Source organism: Sebastes umbrosus, chromosome 2 (assembly GCF_015220745.1).
Source record: "Sebastes umbrosus isolate fSebUmb1 chromosome 2, fSebUmb1.pri, whole genome shotgun sequence".
Classification (NCBI taxonomy): Eukaryota; Metazoa; Chordata; class Actinopteri; order Perciformes; family Sebastidae; genus Sebastes; species Sebastes umbrosus.
This window is the reverse complement of record NC_051270.1, coordinates 27,491,253-27,510,922: the sequence shown is the minus strand read 5'-3', so window position 1 is coordinate 27,510,922 and position 19,670 is coordinate 27,491,253. Positions and strand designations below refer to the sequence as shown.

The window sequence follows — 19,670 nt, the reverse complement described above, 5'->3', positions numbered from 1 at the left end:
TTTATGTCTCCATTAATGAGCTACATTTTGTGCCTCTAGTGCCACCTACTGATGCAAACGTGAGCTTAATTTTACATTTTAGTTCATAGCTTGCACACTTCAGAATGATGTCAATTTATAATCAGATAAATTTGTAAATAGTGAGTTGGAAACAATTTATTTTCAGCTTTTGTATTGCCGACTGCTCCAATTTCACGCTGTTCATCACTCAAATCTTCAACTGAAACTTCTGCAAAATACAATTTGATCATGCACTATATGGGCCTTTTTAACAGAAGATATTGTGACGTGTCACTGCAGGAAAAGCACAGGTGTAAATACTAAAATTAACAATGAGCTGCTTCATTTTCAGGGTGCTGGTATTGTGCATGCTGGCTCACCGTCATGTCTCACTGAGACACTTGAAAATGACAGAGCCATCGTTACGGTCATTATTTAACACCTGTACTTTTCCTACTACAAGTCCAAAGGTTTGTTATGGCAAAGGTATAAATCATACAAGGCTCAGATCTGATTTTTTTGGTCAGTTTTTTCATTAACATCTGCCGTTGATTTTGTTTCTCTGTTTTGGTCCCAAAGTAAAAATGTTGTGGTTGAAATAAACTTTTTTTATATTCCAAATACATTACTGCAGTCCGACTGAACCCAACAGTTGTTTCAACACATTTGATACCATCTATATATTACATCTTGCCTGTTTATACCTGTAAAAATGACCCAAGTTATGAAATTGACACTCCGTAAACGGCAGTACAATACTTACACATCACCGTGTCTTTTCCCTTCTCTCTGCTGAGTGGTTCTATTCCATCAAGTCCAGTGATTCCCAAACTTGTTCACGTCAAGGACCCTTAAACTGACACATATTGGACCACAGACCTCCATTGAATAAGATTTTATCCCAGGGTCCCCCATCTGATTAGATTTTTGCTTTTAGATATTTTATCACAGAAAGTGTATGAAACTCATGAACAAAATAGTCATACAATCTGTTATTGTGGTACTTATGGAAATTATACTTTGGGAACCACTGCCCTGACCTAGGACTTCACCATGAACACTCAAGATCATAAATCATGACATTCTCACTTTGATCTTTTTTAACTCTTTATTTTGCAAAGTTCCACAGTGACCCTTTTTACTTCTTCTTTTCCACGTCCTGCTCAGCAGCCTCCTTGGCTCTCTTGGCACGGATGCCGAAGAGACGAGCGTTGGCGCGGGCCATACGCAGACTGGCGAAGGCCTTGAAGTTCTTCTCATCCTCAGAGATAACCCGAGCCTTCTCCTTCTTGTGCGCCTGGGAGAGAAGAAAAAGAATCGTAACCACGTCCGTCATTTTACACATTGTCTCTTATGTCTGCCAAAAGACTAAATCCAGCCAATTTAACGTTGACTGATGCAAACAGAAGCCTTATTTTATGGCACCAATATTTTGTGAAAAACAATTTGCTTTTCCAGCTTAATTTCAAAAAGCAGTCATCAGATAAGGGGTTCACAAGTTTCATCAAAGAAATACAGAGATTCCGGAGATTTATCATCATCTGACTGCTGAGATGCAAAACAAACAAAAAGAAAATCATATGAACGGCAAATCCAGCCAGTTCAATGTTAGCTGATGCGCAATTATAAATAAGATTCAGGCTTATTTTCCACTTTAAACTAATCACGTTAATTTCCAGTGATCTCACTGTAATCTCTCCTAACATCTTTAAGGAATTAAAACTTACTGTTTTGATGGGCATGACTGGACCAGCGAGCTGAGTGGCCATCTTGAGCTCCTCCTCCTGAAAACATTACCAAAAGTTATTTCTTCAAGGCAACAACTAACATCCAGGTAGCTCAGTAAGGCCTGCTATAAGGCAGACAAACATCTAGCTATCACCAGTGTTTGAGTGTTATGACATTACTCAAATCAAAAGGCAGAAAAATGTGTACTTGTGTACTTCTATATTAAATCTTAAAGAGTACAGAATCAATTAAAGGGTGTACAGGAATCTGATTTTTATAAGTAAGGGTGCACTGACAAGTGAGGCGGTGAGCAGTTTTTGGCTCTCAGCCTCCATTGTTGTTCTGACCATACAGTGGAGGTTTCTGTAACGTTACAGGTCCTCGGTGATGTTTCATCAGCTGGATAATCTCACAAAAAACTAAAATCCCATGCAATCAAATACACAACCAATCTAATAAACTAATAAAATGGCATTAAAGAATGCAAATTATGATCCTTCATTGAAGGTGTGCAGCAGTCATAAACAAGACTTTAGCTCAATAAACTGTCCTGCAGAGATAAACTGTAATCACTGCATTGCATTTAGAACTAGATTACCACCTCAAGCTGCAGTTTACATCCGTGTCAGTCCAAAATGTCAACACTTCATCATTTTATCCTGTTAGACGTGTGTGTGAAATTGTCATAATTGTCATATGAATTCTTGAGTTATGGCCAAAAACATGTTTTGTGAGTTCACAGTGACGTTTGCCCACCAAAATCTAATCGATTCATCTTTGAGTCCAAGAGGATGGTTGTGACAAATTTGAAGAAATTCCCTCAAGGTGTTGCTTAGATATTGCGTTCATGAGAATGGGTAAGGACGGACAACCCGAACACATAATCCCTCCAGCCACAGCTGTCACCAGTGCGGGCCGCGCAGGCATAAAAGAAGTTCAAATACAAGGGTACACAGGTTGGGGCTAAATCTTTGAGCTCCCTCAAAGACAAATCTCTACGCTTTCAAAATGCATGAGTAGTAAATTCAAATTTTAGACAGGGTTCTTTTGGTTTTTATACATTAGTCGTAAAAGCTGTTTTTTTCTTTGAGCAATAGTAAACACAAACACTAGAGAGGGCTCTCAAATTGTTACTTTCAATTTTAAGCAATGACCCATTCTTACAGACCACATGCCTTTGATGAATGTTTTAACACTTGTTTTTCTCAGGAAAATGAGCCAAACAATCAGAACATAGAACAGTTAATTAACAACCACAACTACAGTCTGCCACATGCTTAACAGATTGGATGTGAAGTTGTCTTTAAGTCTTTATGCAACAACATGAAGTAACTCACAGTGCTGTCTCCCTTCTTGGGAGCAGACGCCTTCCTGGGGAACAGGATGAGCTTGGAGCGGTACTCCTTCAGACGCTGCACGTTGGCCTGAAGAGATTCTGTGGATCTGTTGCGACGGCGAGAGTCAACTGCGATGCCAATGGTGCGGGCTGTCTTTTTGTGGATACCAGCTGCCTGTAGGGAGGAACACAGCATGATAAGAGTTAAACAGAAGATCCTGATGTCCCAATTTGTGACATTCAATTTTATTTTCCATTTTGAGTAAGAAAAAGCAGTCATCAGATAAAAGGTTCAAGGTATTCATCAAGTAAATACAGAGATTCCGGAGATTTGTCATCATCTGACTGCTGTCACATAAACACATAAAATGGTTATAATATATTTCTAAACATCGTCTGACAATGATGACATGCTAGCACAGATACTTTGTGCTATATTCTATTTACATGAGCTGGAGCTTCACCTGCGAAATTTGAGCCTGACTGTTTGAAGTCTGTAAGAATAGTGATTATGTATCTTATAACATAATATAGCATTTACAAGGGCAAACTTTATTTGCATATACTGAAATATTTATGACAAATGTACTCAATTTCACCCCATTTAAAATGAATCAACACTTCAACCTAATACACTGGGGCACAGCGCTCTCCACTCCCTCCCAGTCTTTTAGTGGCCAGAAATATCTTGTGCCCATTTTAAATTTACAGGAAATTGGTGTAATGTTTGCTCAAACACTTTGGCTGATGTGGAGGATCAAACTCCAGGATGTGACTTGTGCTTTCACTACATCATAGGCATTCGTTTCCCTCTACAACATATAGAATTAGGAGTTGAAATAAGGGCTGAAATGATTCCTCATGTAATTCAATTACTAAAAATAATTGATGCAAATTCTTTGTATCAAAGCTTCATTTAATTTATTTGTTTGCATGTCAGAAAATGTTATATTTAAAACCCAGAATGTAATGTGACACTTGTAATGCACTAAATGGGTTTAGTTTTGAAAGATATTGTATGCAATAAAAATTTAATTTTTTCTGACAAGAAAATTAATTAGTTGTCCATTTTAAGAGACCCGTCTTATTTTGTATACCTTCTATTGCTCAATAGTAAAGTAAAAGTATTTTTTTATCTGATTATTTGATTAATCGATGAAATAATCGGAAGAATACTCGATTACTAAAATAATAGATTGCTGTAGCCCTAATTGAAATAAAAGCGTTCTTATTCATGAAGATGAGGTCTGACAGAAAAGCAATTAGTACTACATATATACACACACCGCAGACTGTACAGAGGAGATTTATCAATAAAAACAGTCACTATTGTTCATGTTCCAGCCTACTTCTTGTGAAGGAAAATAACAAACAAGTCCACATGTTCTGGGTGCTCATGTACATATAGTCATTTAGCCTTCCTCCCACAGCAGGCAAGTACAGGGGAGGAAAGGAGAGGTACAGTTTGGCAAGAACAGAGAGTTTTTGAGCAGCACTATTTGTTCTTCTACAGCTATTGAGTTTTTTGAGTTGGGTGGGATGCATGATTCATCACAGAAAGGTTGAGTTTGCTTTGTTGTGCATCCACAGTAGTTGTCAATAGCATTTCTGAGGGGGAAGTCACCTTGATACAATAGGTTTAAAGTTTTTCATGCTGGCATACAAACAAGTTTCTATCCGACTACACAATCAACCGACACCCTTAATCAGTTGCGTTACTGCTTTTTTCCTTTTTGGTGGATTAAATTCTTTAAATATGTTTCAAACTGCCCAATTTTTGGGGACAGATTTAAGATTTACAATGCTGATTAATTATTCCTGCATTTAAAACACCCATTAACATAACTAGAAAGTATTACCTTGAGTTCCTCCAGAGTGAAGCCACGTCCGGAACGAACCTTGGTGTGGTACCTGATTGTGGGACACCTGACCTGTGGCCTTAAAGGTCCAGCGACAGGACGGGGAGCAATGACACGGGCCTTAGCCTGGCGAACCTTTCGCCTAAAGAAAAAGCAAATCTTAGTCAAAACTGCAGTCAAAGATTTAGAAGCAAAGAGACAAAACTCATGTGTTTTCTTTTTTTACAACACCTGCTGTCGCAATTTTGGACTGAAAACACTTATATTTATAATGTTGTATTGTTCAACGCAGGCAATTTCGGTAAAATATGGCAATAAAATAGAAATAATTGTATTACTTTTGTACAGCACTTTTAGGGCGGACTATAACTTTGTGTGTAACATCAATTATTGCGTTCTTGTGGTCAGGAAAAAGGATGCACGGTGCAAATCATATACTTCAACCACACTGCACGTTAGTCCTGGACTTGATTGATCAAAATCATGTCCATTTACAGACATCCCACCCTCAATAAATCAAAGGAGCCCTGATATGTCCATCGAAACTCCCATGATGTTCAATTTAAGTTAGTCCAATGGCCCCAAAATATCAATCAGAGCCCTGATGTGTTCCCAGACAATAAATACTGTTTGCCTTAACTTCAAACATGCGTCTGGTTTTTGACTATTACAACTCATGCAACCACTATTTTATATTTATAGTTCACATTCAAGTTAATATAAAACACATAATACTGATGCAGCTGCCATTTGATTGGAGCAGTATGTGATCATGTCTCGTTTAATTTCTTATTGCTAACAAGATGCGACTGGTTGGCTCAAGTTAGATAAGATATTCCTTTATTAGTCCCGCAGTGGGGAAATTTGCAGCAAAGGGGATAGTGCAAAAAAACAAGATGCATCAGCTAAACACAGTAAAACAAAGAGCTAAACAAAGTGTAATAAAATATGAACAATTTAAACAGAAGGAAGTATAAAAATAGGAGCAGTAAATACAGTATTGACAATAAACAGACTATTAACACAATTGTACAAGTGGAAAATGTTATTGCACAGTGAGAATGAATGAATGAATGAAATCCCTCTGTCAATATCAGGTTATTGTCAGTGTGTTGGTGTCTACATGGAGCATCTCTACTGGGAGCATCTCTACTGGGAGCATCTCTACATGGAGCATCTCTACTTGCAGCATCTCTACATGCAGCATCTCTACATGCAGCATCTCTACTGGGAGCATCTCTACATGGAGCATCTCTACATGCAGCATCTCTACATGGAGCATCTCTACTGGGAGCATCTCTACATGCAGCATCTCTACTTGCAGCATCTCTACATGGAGCATCTCTACTTGCAGCATCTCTACTGGGAGCATCTCTACATGGAGCATCTCTACATGCAGCATCTCTACATGCAGCACAAGCTGGTTCTCACCTGCGGATCTTCCTGGCTGGCTGGTTGAACCAGGTGCGGACTCTTTTCTGCCAGTCCTTGTGGAAGTGAGGGTTCAGGAGCATACCATTCCTGCTGGGGGCCATGGCTGCTTATGTCTTCTTCCCTGAGACAGAGCAGGACACACGGACATGAGACATGAGACATGAGCAGACTGACACACCGGCACACCATGAGCAGGGAGAGGCTAAGCTAACAGGCTGGCCAGGTTACTGCCTGTTGTGATGGACCATTCCTGTGAAAGGCTGTTAAACCTCATAATAATGTGTCCTTGCCATTTCGGCATTCATTACGTATGCTCATGTTTTATATTTAGAGGAGTATTATTAACACATGGAGGTAAACGTTGTCCTCTGAAGTCATGCTAACAGCCACCAACACCACCAGACCGATCACTACAAATACACATGTCCTGCAGCGATTTAACTACATACACTTACAATAGTGGCCTTATTTTAAAGGTGACAACACACCCTATTACAGGTTGTAAGTGAAATACAGAAGTACAGATGAAATGAGGAGGATTAAAGCAGATTGTGTTTCAGTGTGAGGAGATGAAGTATCATACCTGCTAGGGAGGAAAATGGCCGAAAGGAAAAAGGAAGTTGTACCGCGGTGGATTGTGGGATATGTGTCAACCAGCCAGCCAATGGGCGAACAGCGTCTTCTTCTTCTACCGCCACCTACTGCTGGAGGGAGGAGCAGCAGGCTGGCAGGATGATACTAATACATGAAATAATAATAATAATAATAATAATAATAATAATCATAATAATAATCATAATAATAATCATAATAATAATCATAATAATCATAATAATAGTAATATTCATACTAATAATGATAATAATAATTATATAATAATAATTATAATAATAATAATAGCAACAACAACAACAATGATAATAATAATAATAATAATAATAATAATAATAATAATAATAATTATATAATAATAATTATAATAATAATAATAGCAACAACAACAACAATGATAATAATAATAATAATAATAATAATAATAATAATTATATAATAATAATTATAATAATAATAATAGCAACAACAACAACAATGATAATAATAATAATAATAATAATAATAATAATAATAATAATAATAATAATAATAATTATAATAATAATAATAGCAACAACAACAACAATGATAATAATAATAATAATAATAATAATAATAATAATAATAATAATAAAAACATTGTATGCTTTTTAATGGACTTCGAGTCAGGATAATATTTCAAACGAAACATTGGAAGGAGACCCCTGATTTGTCTTTGTGTTCAACTCTTCGGCTTAACTCCTGTGCTTGTTTTATGCATGTTAGTGCCCTGGATGATAGGGTGTGCTGTCCTAGACCTCTAACAATTTATCATGATTTATGTTTATTTATTTTATTTTTATTTATTTATTTTTTCCTTGTGTTCAACTCTTCGGCTCTCTCTCCCTCCTGAAATCAGAAATGCTTCATCCCTGGACATTTTCAAAAACCACCTCAAGCACCACCTGTTCATCAAGGCCTATGATCTCAGCTGACTCTTCCTACACATCCCTTTTTTAATTACTTAGCTATAGTTTCTCCTCTGTGTTATTTATTAGTATGATTTTGTGTGCCCCCTTTGTAAAGCGTCCTTGGGTTTCTGAAAGGTGCTATATAATTCCAATTTATTATTATTATTATTATTATTAACTCTTTGGCTTAACTACTGTGTTTGTTTTATGCATGTTAGTGCCATAGATGATAGGGTGTACTGTCCTAGACCTCTAACAAGTTTATTTATTTTATTTTTATTTTATTTTTTATTTTTTTTACTATGACTTTTTTATTTTATTTGTGTGTATGTATTTATTTATCTATATTTATTTTTGTACACTTGTTTTTTTTTAGTGTCCTCTGGGTATTGTTATGGGTGGGGGTGGGTGGGACATCTGTCAGTCCAAACATGTTTGTGCAGTGGATTGTCAGAGTTGTATTAACAAAATTCAGAAATAAACTTTGTTACTTAGAGTCTTAGAGTCTGTCAATAAATATGAATTGAATTGAATTGAACAATATTATTATTATTGTTATTATTATTATTATTATTATTATTATAAAGAAAATAAATAAATAAATAATCTTTTTTCCTGTTGCTCTTAAACAATTAATTAGAAGATTGTGCACTTTCTTAGATGCCTTTCCTAGCAGATTCCCCAAAGTAATATTTCCATCATTTAATCCTGATATTGATTCCCTTCTTTTTTCGTCATACCTGTTGCACTCTATAAGAACATGCTTGACAGTTTCCGGTTTATCACACTGTGTATTGTCCAGCTGGGTGCTTGCTTATTCTATGAAGTGTTTGGTTTAATCCTGTATGTCCTATTCTCAGACGGGTAATGACCATCTCTTAGGGCTCCCGCCCCGTATTCCACCAGCACCTACATGTTTCTGAATGCTGTACAGATGTCTCCCTGTGTCACTAAAGTCCAGATATTCTTGCCAGGTTTTGTGAATCTAGTAGTCTTTTATGGTAGTTTTAACCTCTACTTTACTTAATGGTATTTGTATGTCCAGTCTCTGGAACCATCTGTAAACATGAACAGCTTGTGTTGGTGTTGGTCAATATGGTTTTGTACTATTGCTCCCTTTGGCAGAATAGATCTCCCTCTTTTTTATTGTTTTTTTTGCAGACATAGCAAAGGTCATCATATCAAATGCAGAACATAACTGAGTGTCCATGACATGAAATAAAAACATAGAAAGATGATCCCCACCCCATGTTGGTCTTGGTCACACGAAAGAAAAAAATAAGTAAAGTAAAATAATAATAAAGACATTTTTTTAAATACAATAATATATTTAGCTTAAAAAAAGGAAATAAAATGAAGTTAAGCATAATGTTAAGAGTAAAACAGTAATGTCAATAGTATTGAATTAAAGTAGGTGAGCTGGAGAGAAACATTAGTATTAGTAGTAGTTAATTAAAGATGTGTTTTGAAACAGAAATGGGGTTACCATTTATTAATCCAATGGTTTATGAACATCCCCAAAGATTGGACTAGTAGCCTTACAAATGAACACCTTTAAAGCCTGTGTATTATTATATTAAGCATGCTGAGATTGTTTTAATCTTTTAATTTAAACATTTGTAAAGCTTTAGAATTATGTGCTCATGTTGCCGCACTTTAAATTTATTTTGCAAGCTGATGTTTCATGGAATTATATCATTTTGTGTTCCTTACAGTACAATAATGTAATTGTGTGTCCACAAGTTTGGCTTACAATTAAAGGTGAAGTTTTGGCACTGGCCACTAGATGTAGGCCTAGCACCCTTCATTAACAGTCAGCAGTAGTCTTGGCTACTAACAGTATAAAGACATCTATTAGTACTAGAATGTTTTCTTAAAATTAGCCAGCATACATAGACGATTACTTCATGGTAGCAGGGTATAGCTGTAAGCAATGACCAAATACAAAACTTTCAAACCAAAAGACTAGACTATAAACGATGTGTGATGTGTCTTATTTACCCCTGTGTGTCACATGAACTCGATAAAACCAAACTGTCACATAAGAACTGCTGCGGTAGGATCACCACACTGGACAACACAGTACAGGCCCAACAGCCCAAGTGGTCAGGATGAGCACTGGGTCTCTTTTTAGAATGAATGTTATTGGCATTTCTCTTTGGAGAGTCAAAGGTTACAGTAAACAGTAGAGATGATTTTTTTTTGGGCTCTTGCCCTGATCTGAGTCCTTTCATATTGAGAATGAATATCATGAGTCTGATTCAATATTTATTTATATTAAATGTTATTGTGGTTGTTTTCTGGTAGGTATGAGTGAGGAGGATTTACAGATCTAGGGGCCCGTCGGCGTCTCATAATCCATCCGTGATGCAGCAACATAAAAAAAATGTATGACCATTGCCCTCATATGAAAACAAGATTTGCATCTCCATGTGCTGTAGGCACGGACGACAGTGGAAGCAACCCTGCCCTATAAGGTGATATAATAAAGACCATAATAAAGAAAACATGGTCTCAACGCAGCATTGACCTGGGAAATTTTTTTTTTTTAAGTGCAACCTTCATTTGGTAATAATGTACATTTTAAATAACTCTTTTATTATACAATTTAAAAGGAATATTGAGTGAGAGAATAAACTAGAGGTCCTCAGTGACTTTAACCACCTGTGACAATATTAAGTTGGTCAGTTTTAGCCAAGAAAACCAATTACAGCTTTCAATTTTCCATTATCAGCCTGAGTGCAGTTTTCAGTTCACCGCTTCATTAATCATTGATCAACTGCAATCTCTGCCTATCTTCACATGAGGGCAAAGGTCAAGGTGTGTGGAACTATAACAAGCACAAAGAGGCAGCTTGTTCTGTCAGCACGCGTACAGCAACATGATACCAACATGTCGCATCATAAACTGAGCATGAGCCTTTTTTAAAGTTGCTGTGTGAATTGGTGCCATCTTGACACCAACTGCATCTCAACACATTCATTCAATTTTAAAGCCGTTAGTAAGTTTACAGACATAAGGGGTGAAAAAAACACGGGTGTAAGGACCAGATTTTATTAAATGAATGTGACACGGCTCTTACAATCACTTTCTAGTCTTTTACCACATCTGTGCACATGGAGCAAAGCACCAGAAACAAGTATACTGACAGATCTTGAGATTAAGAGCCCTTTCTGTTGGCTGGTAGCTAAACAAATCCTACCCTAAGTGGAAGATGTTAAGAGTTTTTTTTACTATTATTATTTTGATAGCACAATTCCAGTATCAAAATAAATACCACAGATAAGAAAGAAAGTCACACAAGATGTTAGTAACCCTGCCTACTAATCTTTGATTGCAATTACATTACAAAAACAGCACAGTGAGTTCATTCATTTATTCTTCAAGTGACGTAATAAATCTATCATATGCAGCTTGATCCATGAGGCCTTCGAGTTCTTCGGGCTTTTCAATCGTCATCTTGATTAGCCACCCTGAAAAGCAAGTGATCAAAATCGTATCATGAACAAGCTGTTTTATACGTTATTCTGGTTTATTACACAGCTTTGTTGAATACTCGATTCTGATTGGTCAATCATGGCATTCTACGGTCTGTTATTTCTTTATAGCAGACCGTTGCTACTGGTGCCTACAAAGGAAACTTGTGAGCTTGTGTTTACAACGTGGGAAGTCGTGTAGAGGATATTGAAGTGGTTAAGTCCTGAGAACACCGCTGCTAAGCAACGGCAATATTAACGTTACTGCCGGCGACTCGAAGCCACAGAGGCTAACAATTTAGCAAGCTAGCAAGTGTGAAATTATTCATTGTAAAATTACAATATATTAACTTATTGTGCACCGAAAAATTAACTTAAATTTCTGACAACGTCACCATCCCATTTCGGGCTGTGGCTCAGAGGGTAGAGCGCTTTGAGTGGTCGGAAGACTAGAAAAGCTTCATATAAACACAAGTCCATTTAGCATTTGAAGGCACCATATGTATAACAAACCGTTGCTATGGACGCAGTTCTGAGGTCAGACTCTGGAGGAATATTTTATTGTCAAATAATTGATTCCTTAGGTAAGTAGCAATGTAATAAGCAGGATAATGTACAGCTAGCAGGTGTTTGTTGTGAAATAAACCCCTACAGGGTGATAAGAGACCCCCCCTGTCGGGATTTATTTCACAACAATGACCGGCTCGCTGAACACTATCCCTTACTTGGCAACTTGTTATATATCTTGGCAAGAAATCTACTGGGAGAAAAGGACTAGAAAAGAACAGTGGCTGCAAGACACTTACCCTCTGCATAGCAGGCTTTATTCACAAGTCCAGGGTTATCTACCAGCTCCGTATTGATCTCAGTCACTTCTCCTTCCAGTGGAGAGTAGAGTTCACTGGCGGCCTTTACGCTTTCCAAGGCACCAAACTCCTCTAAAACACACACAAACAGACACAACATGACAAATACTTCTTATCACACCGCTTGAATTACTTTCAAAACAGTGCAGTGTGTTCCAGGCTCTTACCCAATTGTTCAAGTCTTTGGCCAACTTCAGGGAGTCCACAGTATACCACATCACCTAATGCTTCCTAAAAGGATAGAACAAAATTATAACCTAACAAAGTACTACATAAAAGTGATTGATAAAAGTAGTAATCCAAGGATGTGTTACATGCATTTATGTATTTTGAAAAGGATATAAGGCTGCCTATATTCTATATTTACTATTGTCAACGAATCCCATGAAAAGGGCAAAGCCAACTATGCTTCAGTCCAGTGATTCCCAAATCTCTGTACACGTACTACTGGTGGTATGCTAGAGCCTTGCTAAAATTGAACTCCAAGTCCTTAATTTAAAACCAAAAAAATTGTCATTTAATTTAGTTTTATTACAGACAACAGCTATTTATTACACATACACATCACATTACAATGATGTTAACATTAGTTTTTATAGGCAGGGTGGTTGATCTTGAGAAACTAGCAAGAGTACACTCGATTTTTATAAATCCAACTGGAAAAAACAGGTCTTTTCCAATGAAAATATTTAGCAGCACTAGCTCTAAAAGCCCCTAAATCTAGCGAGAAAGTCGCCGAGTCAGCAACAATGACAGTCCGCCCATTCAGGTCTCTCTCCAAAGCCATTCCCCCACAATTATCTTAATGAACGTGAATGGCAAACATGACTATTACTCTACAGCTTGTGGAAGACTCGGGTGACAAGCAATGAGTGCACGGGCAGAGTGCACGTAGGCAGGTAGGCATTCGGCCCAAATAAAATGATTGGACGGGTTTATTAGAGTCCTGTGGCAGCCACATATACCAGATTTCTTTCTCTTTTTTTGTCAGAGCATTTGATTCATTGATTGCTGTCGTGATGTAATGAGAATTTCAACTAATAAAAAAAAAATGTTTCTAAAATCTTTACCAACACTGCCTTTAATCCTTTAAGTATTTTAGGAATACAATTTGGTTGGACGTGACGTCTGACATAGCATGCACTAGTAACGTTAGCGTTATGCCGCCAATTCCTGTGCCACATGCCAGAGGAAGAGAAAAGGCTGGATATAGGTGAGGTTGCTCTTTCATTGTTACATTGTTGGTATCTGCAGTGGGAAGTGGGACTTGGTAATTTGGTTTGATACATCGTGGGAACTTCTGCTTCAGTCAGTCTCGCAACGCTTTATGACTTCCCCAGCCTGTCCGTGGTTCTCAACCCCCAAGCCCATTCATTTCTACTGAAGACGGACATCTTTAAAAACAAGTCACAAATATATACTTCATTCTTTTAAAAAGTAATAATAATAATAATAATAATACAAATATATGGGCACTGTAGTTTTAAGCTAATATTACTCAAACAGGAGTAAATAGTGCATTTGCTGGGGATTATTTACAGCTGCAGGTTAATACACATTTGGTGCCCTAGTGAGTATTTATAGCAGCAGGACAGTGACATGGTGTGGCTCTTTTAACATGTTTTAATAGTTTCTGAGCAACAATGGAGCTCAATGCCACAGAGGAATACACTATACATAAGCCATACATAGACAATTTTTGTTAGTAGGATCAATTAATTGTTGGTTTTAGTCTTTTCATGCGGTTTGTTGACAATAAGCAAAATACAGAATTTCACCACTTATTCTTTAAGTCTATCGACATTTTTAAAAGGCTGCATAGAGTCAGATTTGCAACAGGGCCGTCAGTGAAGACAAAATTAGCAAAGAGAAATCAAAACTAAATCAGAAATCACTTGTCTCAACTTGTCTAAAACTTTCTCCCGCTCATTCATACACAATAAACTGGAATAGCTGTACCCAGGGTGTTTATGCTGGCAGTAACTGAATGCATTGTCCTAGGCCATCAGAAATGACTACTATTAAGAACTTTCTATACTAACTATACATTTTTGGGCCACATTACAAGGCAGGTAAAATTGACCAGTTAGATGTAATATGTGGTGTAATATAATATAATAGTATCCATAAACAGTATATACTGGTTAGAGTTAAAAGCAGTCTGCTATCCTGTGGTTTGCTATATCCATGCAGTTGAGCTAGTGGGAAATGGCACATTTTGATTTTGGAATTTGAAGCCCTTACATGAGAATCAAATGCAGCGGCTAGCTCAAGATACTCCACTCAGTGATGTGCGATTGGAAAGCAAGCCAGTCTCCATGCCTTCGTACACAACAGCATGTAGGGAAGTGGACTAATGTGGACCTCAAAGACCAGGGACCTCATTTACAGTATCAACACTGTGAAGACTTAGACCCCCTTTACACCTGGTATTAATGTGTGTCTCCAGTGTCCATATTGAGATCAGATCGCTCTGTCGAAAAGGGCTGAGAGGAAGCCTCTGGAGGCTGCACTACGCTCTGGCTGGCAGCCGGGTACTGCCGGAGAAGCGGTGCATAATGCGTGGACACATCCGCCTCGAAACGCATGTCTGGATTATTCTGTCTGTGTACAGCATGTCTTATTTACTGCTCCTAAATAACCGCTTATAGTCAAAATGTTACCTTGAGGGACTGCAGGAAACTTCACTCCTTTAACAGGGAGCAGTCCAAGATAAGGAAACTATTTGGACACCATGTAATTGTTGAAGCTGTTTTAGACTCAACAAACTTGAAGGTGTTTTAGTGAACTGCAGGAACAGTGACTTGGTCATTCCTTAATGCATTATTTTATAATTTCACAACACCCTGAGAAAACTATTAGTAGCCTGAAGTCAATAAAAGACTATCAGTGTTATCTATGGCAATTCTTGTTTCCTTTACAGCTTGCTCATTTGTTCTACTGGGCCATGGGCTGGTGGTGTTTCATTTATAGTTCACCTTTCCAAGATGCTGTGGGTACAACACAGGGTCAGAGTTCTGCTCAAAGTTCACATTGCAAAGTGCAGTAGAAGTGCAGATTGATTAAGTCCACACACTCAGAAATAATCACATCAGTAGTTGATCATTTCTTTCTGAATGTAGTGGTGATATGAGGGTTAATAAATATAAACCGAGGCAGTAAAACACTGCAAGGTGGACATGTCTGAAAACTTTCAGCCTGATATTGAGGTAAGCTATCTGAATAGCTGAGAATATTGGAGGAGCAGCGATCCTGTCTTGAACCGAGCTAGACAATCAATGTTTGACAATGCAAACTAGAAACAAGCAAACAAACACAGTAGTTTGAGTTTCTCCTCTGTGTCTTCACATGCCCATCTTGCATCACGTCCGTTCAGCAGCAGAGATCAAATCGTTTGAACTTTCGTTTTGAGTGGCAAACCTGAATGGTGCCCACTGTCACTGCTCAACATATGAAAACAACGCCTCCATATATTGTAATAATCTCTAAAAGCTTTATTTAAGCCAAAGACACCGGCCTTCGTTCAAAGCTTTGAACGTCCATGGGTAAATAAGTGCCTGACCTTGAGATTTTCTGCACACCACTGTAGTTTGCCGATAATCAATTGTCTCAAACAATAGTCATAAAACAGTAAATTAGCTTGTTATAGGACAGTTGCTGCAGGTGAGGACAAAGTGCAGTACTGAACTGCAGACATTAGCATGTCACTATTGGAAGATTGCCATCAGTAAACCTCTGAACCAAGTGTGTCATAAATCAATGGTTAGTAAGTAGACCGGACGACCTACCTGAGCATAATTGCTGATACCAACTGTGCCAATTCCATCTTCCACTCGCACCCACTCGTGCTTATCTGTGAACTTTAGGGCTGCGGAGAGAACAAAGGAATCATTTAGCTTGGAACAGATTAATTAATTAGTGAGAGTCAACAATAGGGCCAATCCGAATGCTTCGAAGTTTTGACCGTTGCCATGGTAATCGACCTCCAAATCAGTGTTTTAATGCTTTGTTTTTGTTTTTATATATATATGTAATAATAATGTACAAATCCGGAAATACTTCATGAAATAAGGAACAATCCCACAACATTATTCATTACTCAAATTCAGCATTAATTATTATTAGTTATTCTCAGATTGATATCGCTGTTTTTTATGTGTAGAGGTGCGTGTGTGTATAGTAGTTTGGCAGCGGCAATGTGGAATATATCTAGGGACGCCCAACAGAGTCAAAGCACATAATTTGGATGTCCTAAGAACATTTTACTGTACTATGGACCAAAGCTGAAGAGTAGGCGGTTCCTTATGAAACACTGTGTGCTGTCAATTAGAAATAAAGAATCTGGAGTTTGCTGGTTACAATGAGACGACCTCAAAATGAACATTTCTTTCGAACAAATCAAATGCACTTCAAAGTGCTTTAAATAAATTGACAAATGTCATAACAATCAACAGTTACTTAAAGTAGTAAAATGTTGATAAAACAAAATGAGTAAAATAGAGTATAAATAATAAAACCACTTAAACTGTAAAACACTACATGAAAGCCAGAGTCAATAGATGGGTTTTTAGTTTACGTACATACGTCTGGAAGACTGTTCCAGCGGCTTAGCGCGTAATGGCTGAAAGCAGCATCGTCAAATCTATTTTTTCTGTTTTGTGGAACAACTAAAAGAAAAGAACCAGAGGATCGGAGGATCGGAGGGGTCTTCCTGGTTCATAAACCAAAAGTATTTCTGAGAGGTAGTCTGGTGCACAGCCACGCAGTGCCTTAAGAAATTTAAATCAATATGAAAATGAACAGGTAACGAGTGAAAAGACTTTAAAATAAGCGTAATGTGTGCTCTACTGTTGGTCTAATTCAGCACTCAAGCAGCAGAATTTTGAATTAGTTGTAGTTGATTTATTGTGTTCCTCGGTAGACCAGAGAGGAGAGCATTACAATAATCTAGCCTGCTAGTTATAAAAGTGTAAATCAGTCTCTGAGTGGCTCAGAGAGAGAAATGGCCTCAGTTTAGAGATGTTCTTCAAATGATAAAATGCTTTGTGACACCCTGCACATGAGCCTTGAAATTAAAATCTGAACCAAATACCACTCCTAGATTTCTTGGTTAAGGTTTAGTCCTACTGCATTCAGTGTTTTGACAGAAAAGGGTGCAGTGTCTGGTTGAGCCTGAATTAATAATAATAATAAAACAAACTGGAGTTAGAGCCTTTTCATTCCAAGCTCATGCTGTCATCTTTACAATACCCCTAATGGAAGAGTCACAATGCCTCAACAATTTCCAGCGTTGGCATGGCATCTGACCAAGCCGAAAAATACAGGTTTGAACCAGATTGTGAACTGTGGCAAAATTTCTGATGCATGGCCGGGGAGAGCAGAGTCAGTCCTGAGAGCTGAATACTCCTGCTGTAACGGCTGAAGTCACGTTTTTTCTAATTATTAAGATAAGATAAGTTAAGATATTCCTATATTGGTCCCGCAGTGGGGACATTTGCGGTGTACAGCAGCAAAGGGGATAGTGCAAAAAACAAGATGCATCAGCTAGCACAGTAAAAAAAAAAGAGCTAAACAAAGTGTAAGAAAATATGAACCATTTAAATAGAAGGAAGTATAAAAGAAAAAGGAGCAGTATATACAGTATTGACAATAAACAGACTATTAACAAAATTGCACAAATGTGGTAAAATGGGTGAGAGCCTTAAAAAAAAGGGCTGTAACATTGCACAGGCTGACAGACTAATAAAAAGCAATAACTAGGAGAAAACAATTAAATTGTTTATAATCTAGACCACATGAACACATGACATTCATCACTCCATCATGGGTGACTTTAATAAACTACTGCTTGGTGCAGGAGACATGCAGCCGTGGTAATTAAAGGAACAAAAAAAGAAATGCATTAATAAATAAATAAATAAATAAATAAATAAAAAGACTGCACTCCATAGTAGCTCTAGGGATCATCATCAAATATCATTTGCATGTTATTTTCTGTTATTATATTATTTTATTTAGAATTGAAGTTATCTTTCCTATCCAATTGTGCCTTGTATGTTAGAAGTATTGAGTTTAGATTATAATGCCTTAACGTTTGTAAATTAAATATCTTCAATAAAAAAAAATTTAAAAAAAATGTAGCCTTGGTAATCTGTTGTTTCCGGTCATTTATAACATCCTAATTTGAAGCTGGGTTTCACTGTTTTCAGTGCTAAAGTGTTAGTGTTTGACAGCCACCTCCGAGTTAAAAGCAAACTTTCCTCCCTGCTGCATTCCTCTGCCTTCCCTTGCTGGGAAAGTTAGTACTAACTGCGTGAGTTGTTTGTCCCATTACAGACAGACAGACAGGAATGTGTGAGACCAGCAGCAGCAGTCCGCATGTGAGTGAGTTAGTTAGTTAGGATGTAACACTGCAGCTGCTGTTTGTTCGTGCGTCTCTGTGTGTTTTGTTACCTGTGGACAGCAGGGCCGAGGTGGAGCTCAGTGTCCGCGGAGAGTCGCTCCTCCACAGCAGCAGCCGGCTCGCTGGAAGCTGCACCGCCGACGACAGCTGAGGCAGTCTGGGAGAAAAGTTAGCAGAGAGGAGGCACCGCAGCGCTGCTCGCATCGCCATCTTCACTCAGCCTGTGTGTGTGTGTGTGTGTGTGTGAGGCCAGTGCACTTACACTTGACCGCGGGAGCGCGCACCATCCCACAGTGTGCGGGCTCCCGCTGTGAGGGAGGAGGTAGGGAGGAGGGAAGAGGCTGGGTTCAGCTCGGGTTCACACTGGTGAGTAAACGTTAACTTTATTGTGAAATAATTTACTTTTTTTCCTCTTATTAATCACTACAAAGATCTTATAACTTTACTTTAATATAAAAGTAAACCTGGTTGCTTCTGCCATGCAATACTAGCATGCTATTTAGTACACTAAGTATGTGAGATATTTTAGTATGTAACCAAACCTTATAGTATGAAACCAGTACTATTTCAGGGGAAATATTTTTTTCAATAAACTTTATTTTAAATTTGTAAACAATACAAAAAACAATTAAATCAACACAGGTAAACAATAAATATAAAGGAAATAAAAGGATAAATACTAATACTAAAATAAGTACTCCCTCAGATATCGTGGTGTACAAATATGGAACACCAAATACAAGTTATTAAGAGCTCGTTATCCTTTGAACATTTTAAAAGGAAATTATCATCACATTTAATTCATGATGTCTAATTATCTTTTGATATGTTTAGATATATTTTCTTTTTTGTGTGTACTGTTTTTTGTATGTATTTCATTGTTTTTATTGGATTGTTTTCCACTGTTTGGTTGTTTTTTCCTGCACATTTTGTGTACTTCTTGTTGTTGTTTAACTTTTGTTGTTTTTATAAAATTATGTTAGTTTAGATCTTTCTTCCTTTTTTGTTATTGTTTTTTTCTCCT

At 37.5% G+C, this 19,670-nt stretch overlaps 2 protein-coding genes, 2 long non-coding RNA genes and 2 other non-coding genes across 7 annotated transcripts; 2 read left to right on the top strand and 4 right to left on the bottom strand.

The window, feature by feature from the left end:
- Positions 1-1,094: 1,094 nt before the first annotated feature.
- Positions 1,095-7,067, bottom strand: rpl13 (ribosomal protein L13). 2 transcript variants are annotated; one of them, XM_037750126.1, is made up of 6 exons: positions 6,941-7,067; positions 6,355-6,478; positions 4,924-5,065; positions 3,066-3,239; positions 1,728-1,784; positions 1,095-1,297 (listed from the first exon to the last, which is right to left on the bottom strand). In XM_037750126.1, the coding sequence occupies exons 2-6, from the start codon at positions 6,456-6,458 to the stop codon at positions 1,139-1,141; spliced, it is 636 nt and encodes a 211-aa protein (XP_037606054.1). In that variant the 5' UTR covers positions 6,459-6,478; positions 6,941-7,067; the 3' UTR covers positions 1,095-1,138. The 2 variants fall into 2 exon arrangements, with proteins under 2 accessions (XP_037606054.1, XP_037606062.1); XM_037750134.1 differs by having other exon boundaries at positions 6,822-6,944.
- LOC119482817 lies at positions 1,458-1,540 on the bottom strand. Its single transcript, XR_005205552.1, has one exon. It is a non-coding gene; the product is annotated as a small nucleolar RNA MBII-202 (small nucleolar RNA).
- Positions 1,865-2,140, top strand: LOC119476712. The gene is made up of 2 exons (XR_005204090.1): positions 1,865-2,014; positions 2,106-2,140. It is a non-coding gene; the product is annotated as an uncharacterized LOC119476712 (long non-coding RNA).
- On the bottom strand, positions 3,326-3,404 carry LOC119482810. Its single transcript, XR_005205551.1, has one exon. It is a non-coding gene; the product is annotated as a small nucleolar RNA MBII-202 (small nucleolar RNA).
- A 1,996-nt stretch (positions 7,068-9,063) lies between the features above and the next one.
- On the top strand, positions 9,064-10,279 carry LOC119476705. Its single transcript, XR_005204089.1, has 2 exons — positions 9,064-9,183; positions 10,209-10,279. It is a non-coding gene; the product is annotated as an uncharacterized LOC119476705 (long non-coding RNA).
- Positions 10,280-10,941: 662 nt separating this feature from the next.
- gcshb (glycine cleavage system protein H (aminomethyl carrier), b) lies at positions 10,942-18,944 on the bottom strand. The gene is made up of 5 exons (XM_037750146.1): positions 18,697-18,944; positions 16,032-16,111; positions 12,411-12,474; positions 12,184-12,315; positions 10,942-11,374 (listed from the first exon to the last, which is right to left on the bottom strand). Exons 1-5 carry the CDS (start codon positions 18,854-18,856, stop codon positions 11,277-11,279), a joined length of 534 nt encoding a protein of 177 aa, XP_037606074.1. The 5' UTR covers positions 18,857-18,944; the 3' UTR covers positions 10,942-11,276.
- Positions 18,945-19,670: the final 726 nt, after the last annotated feature.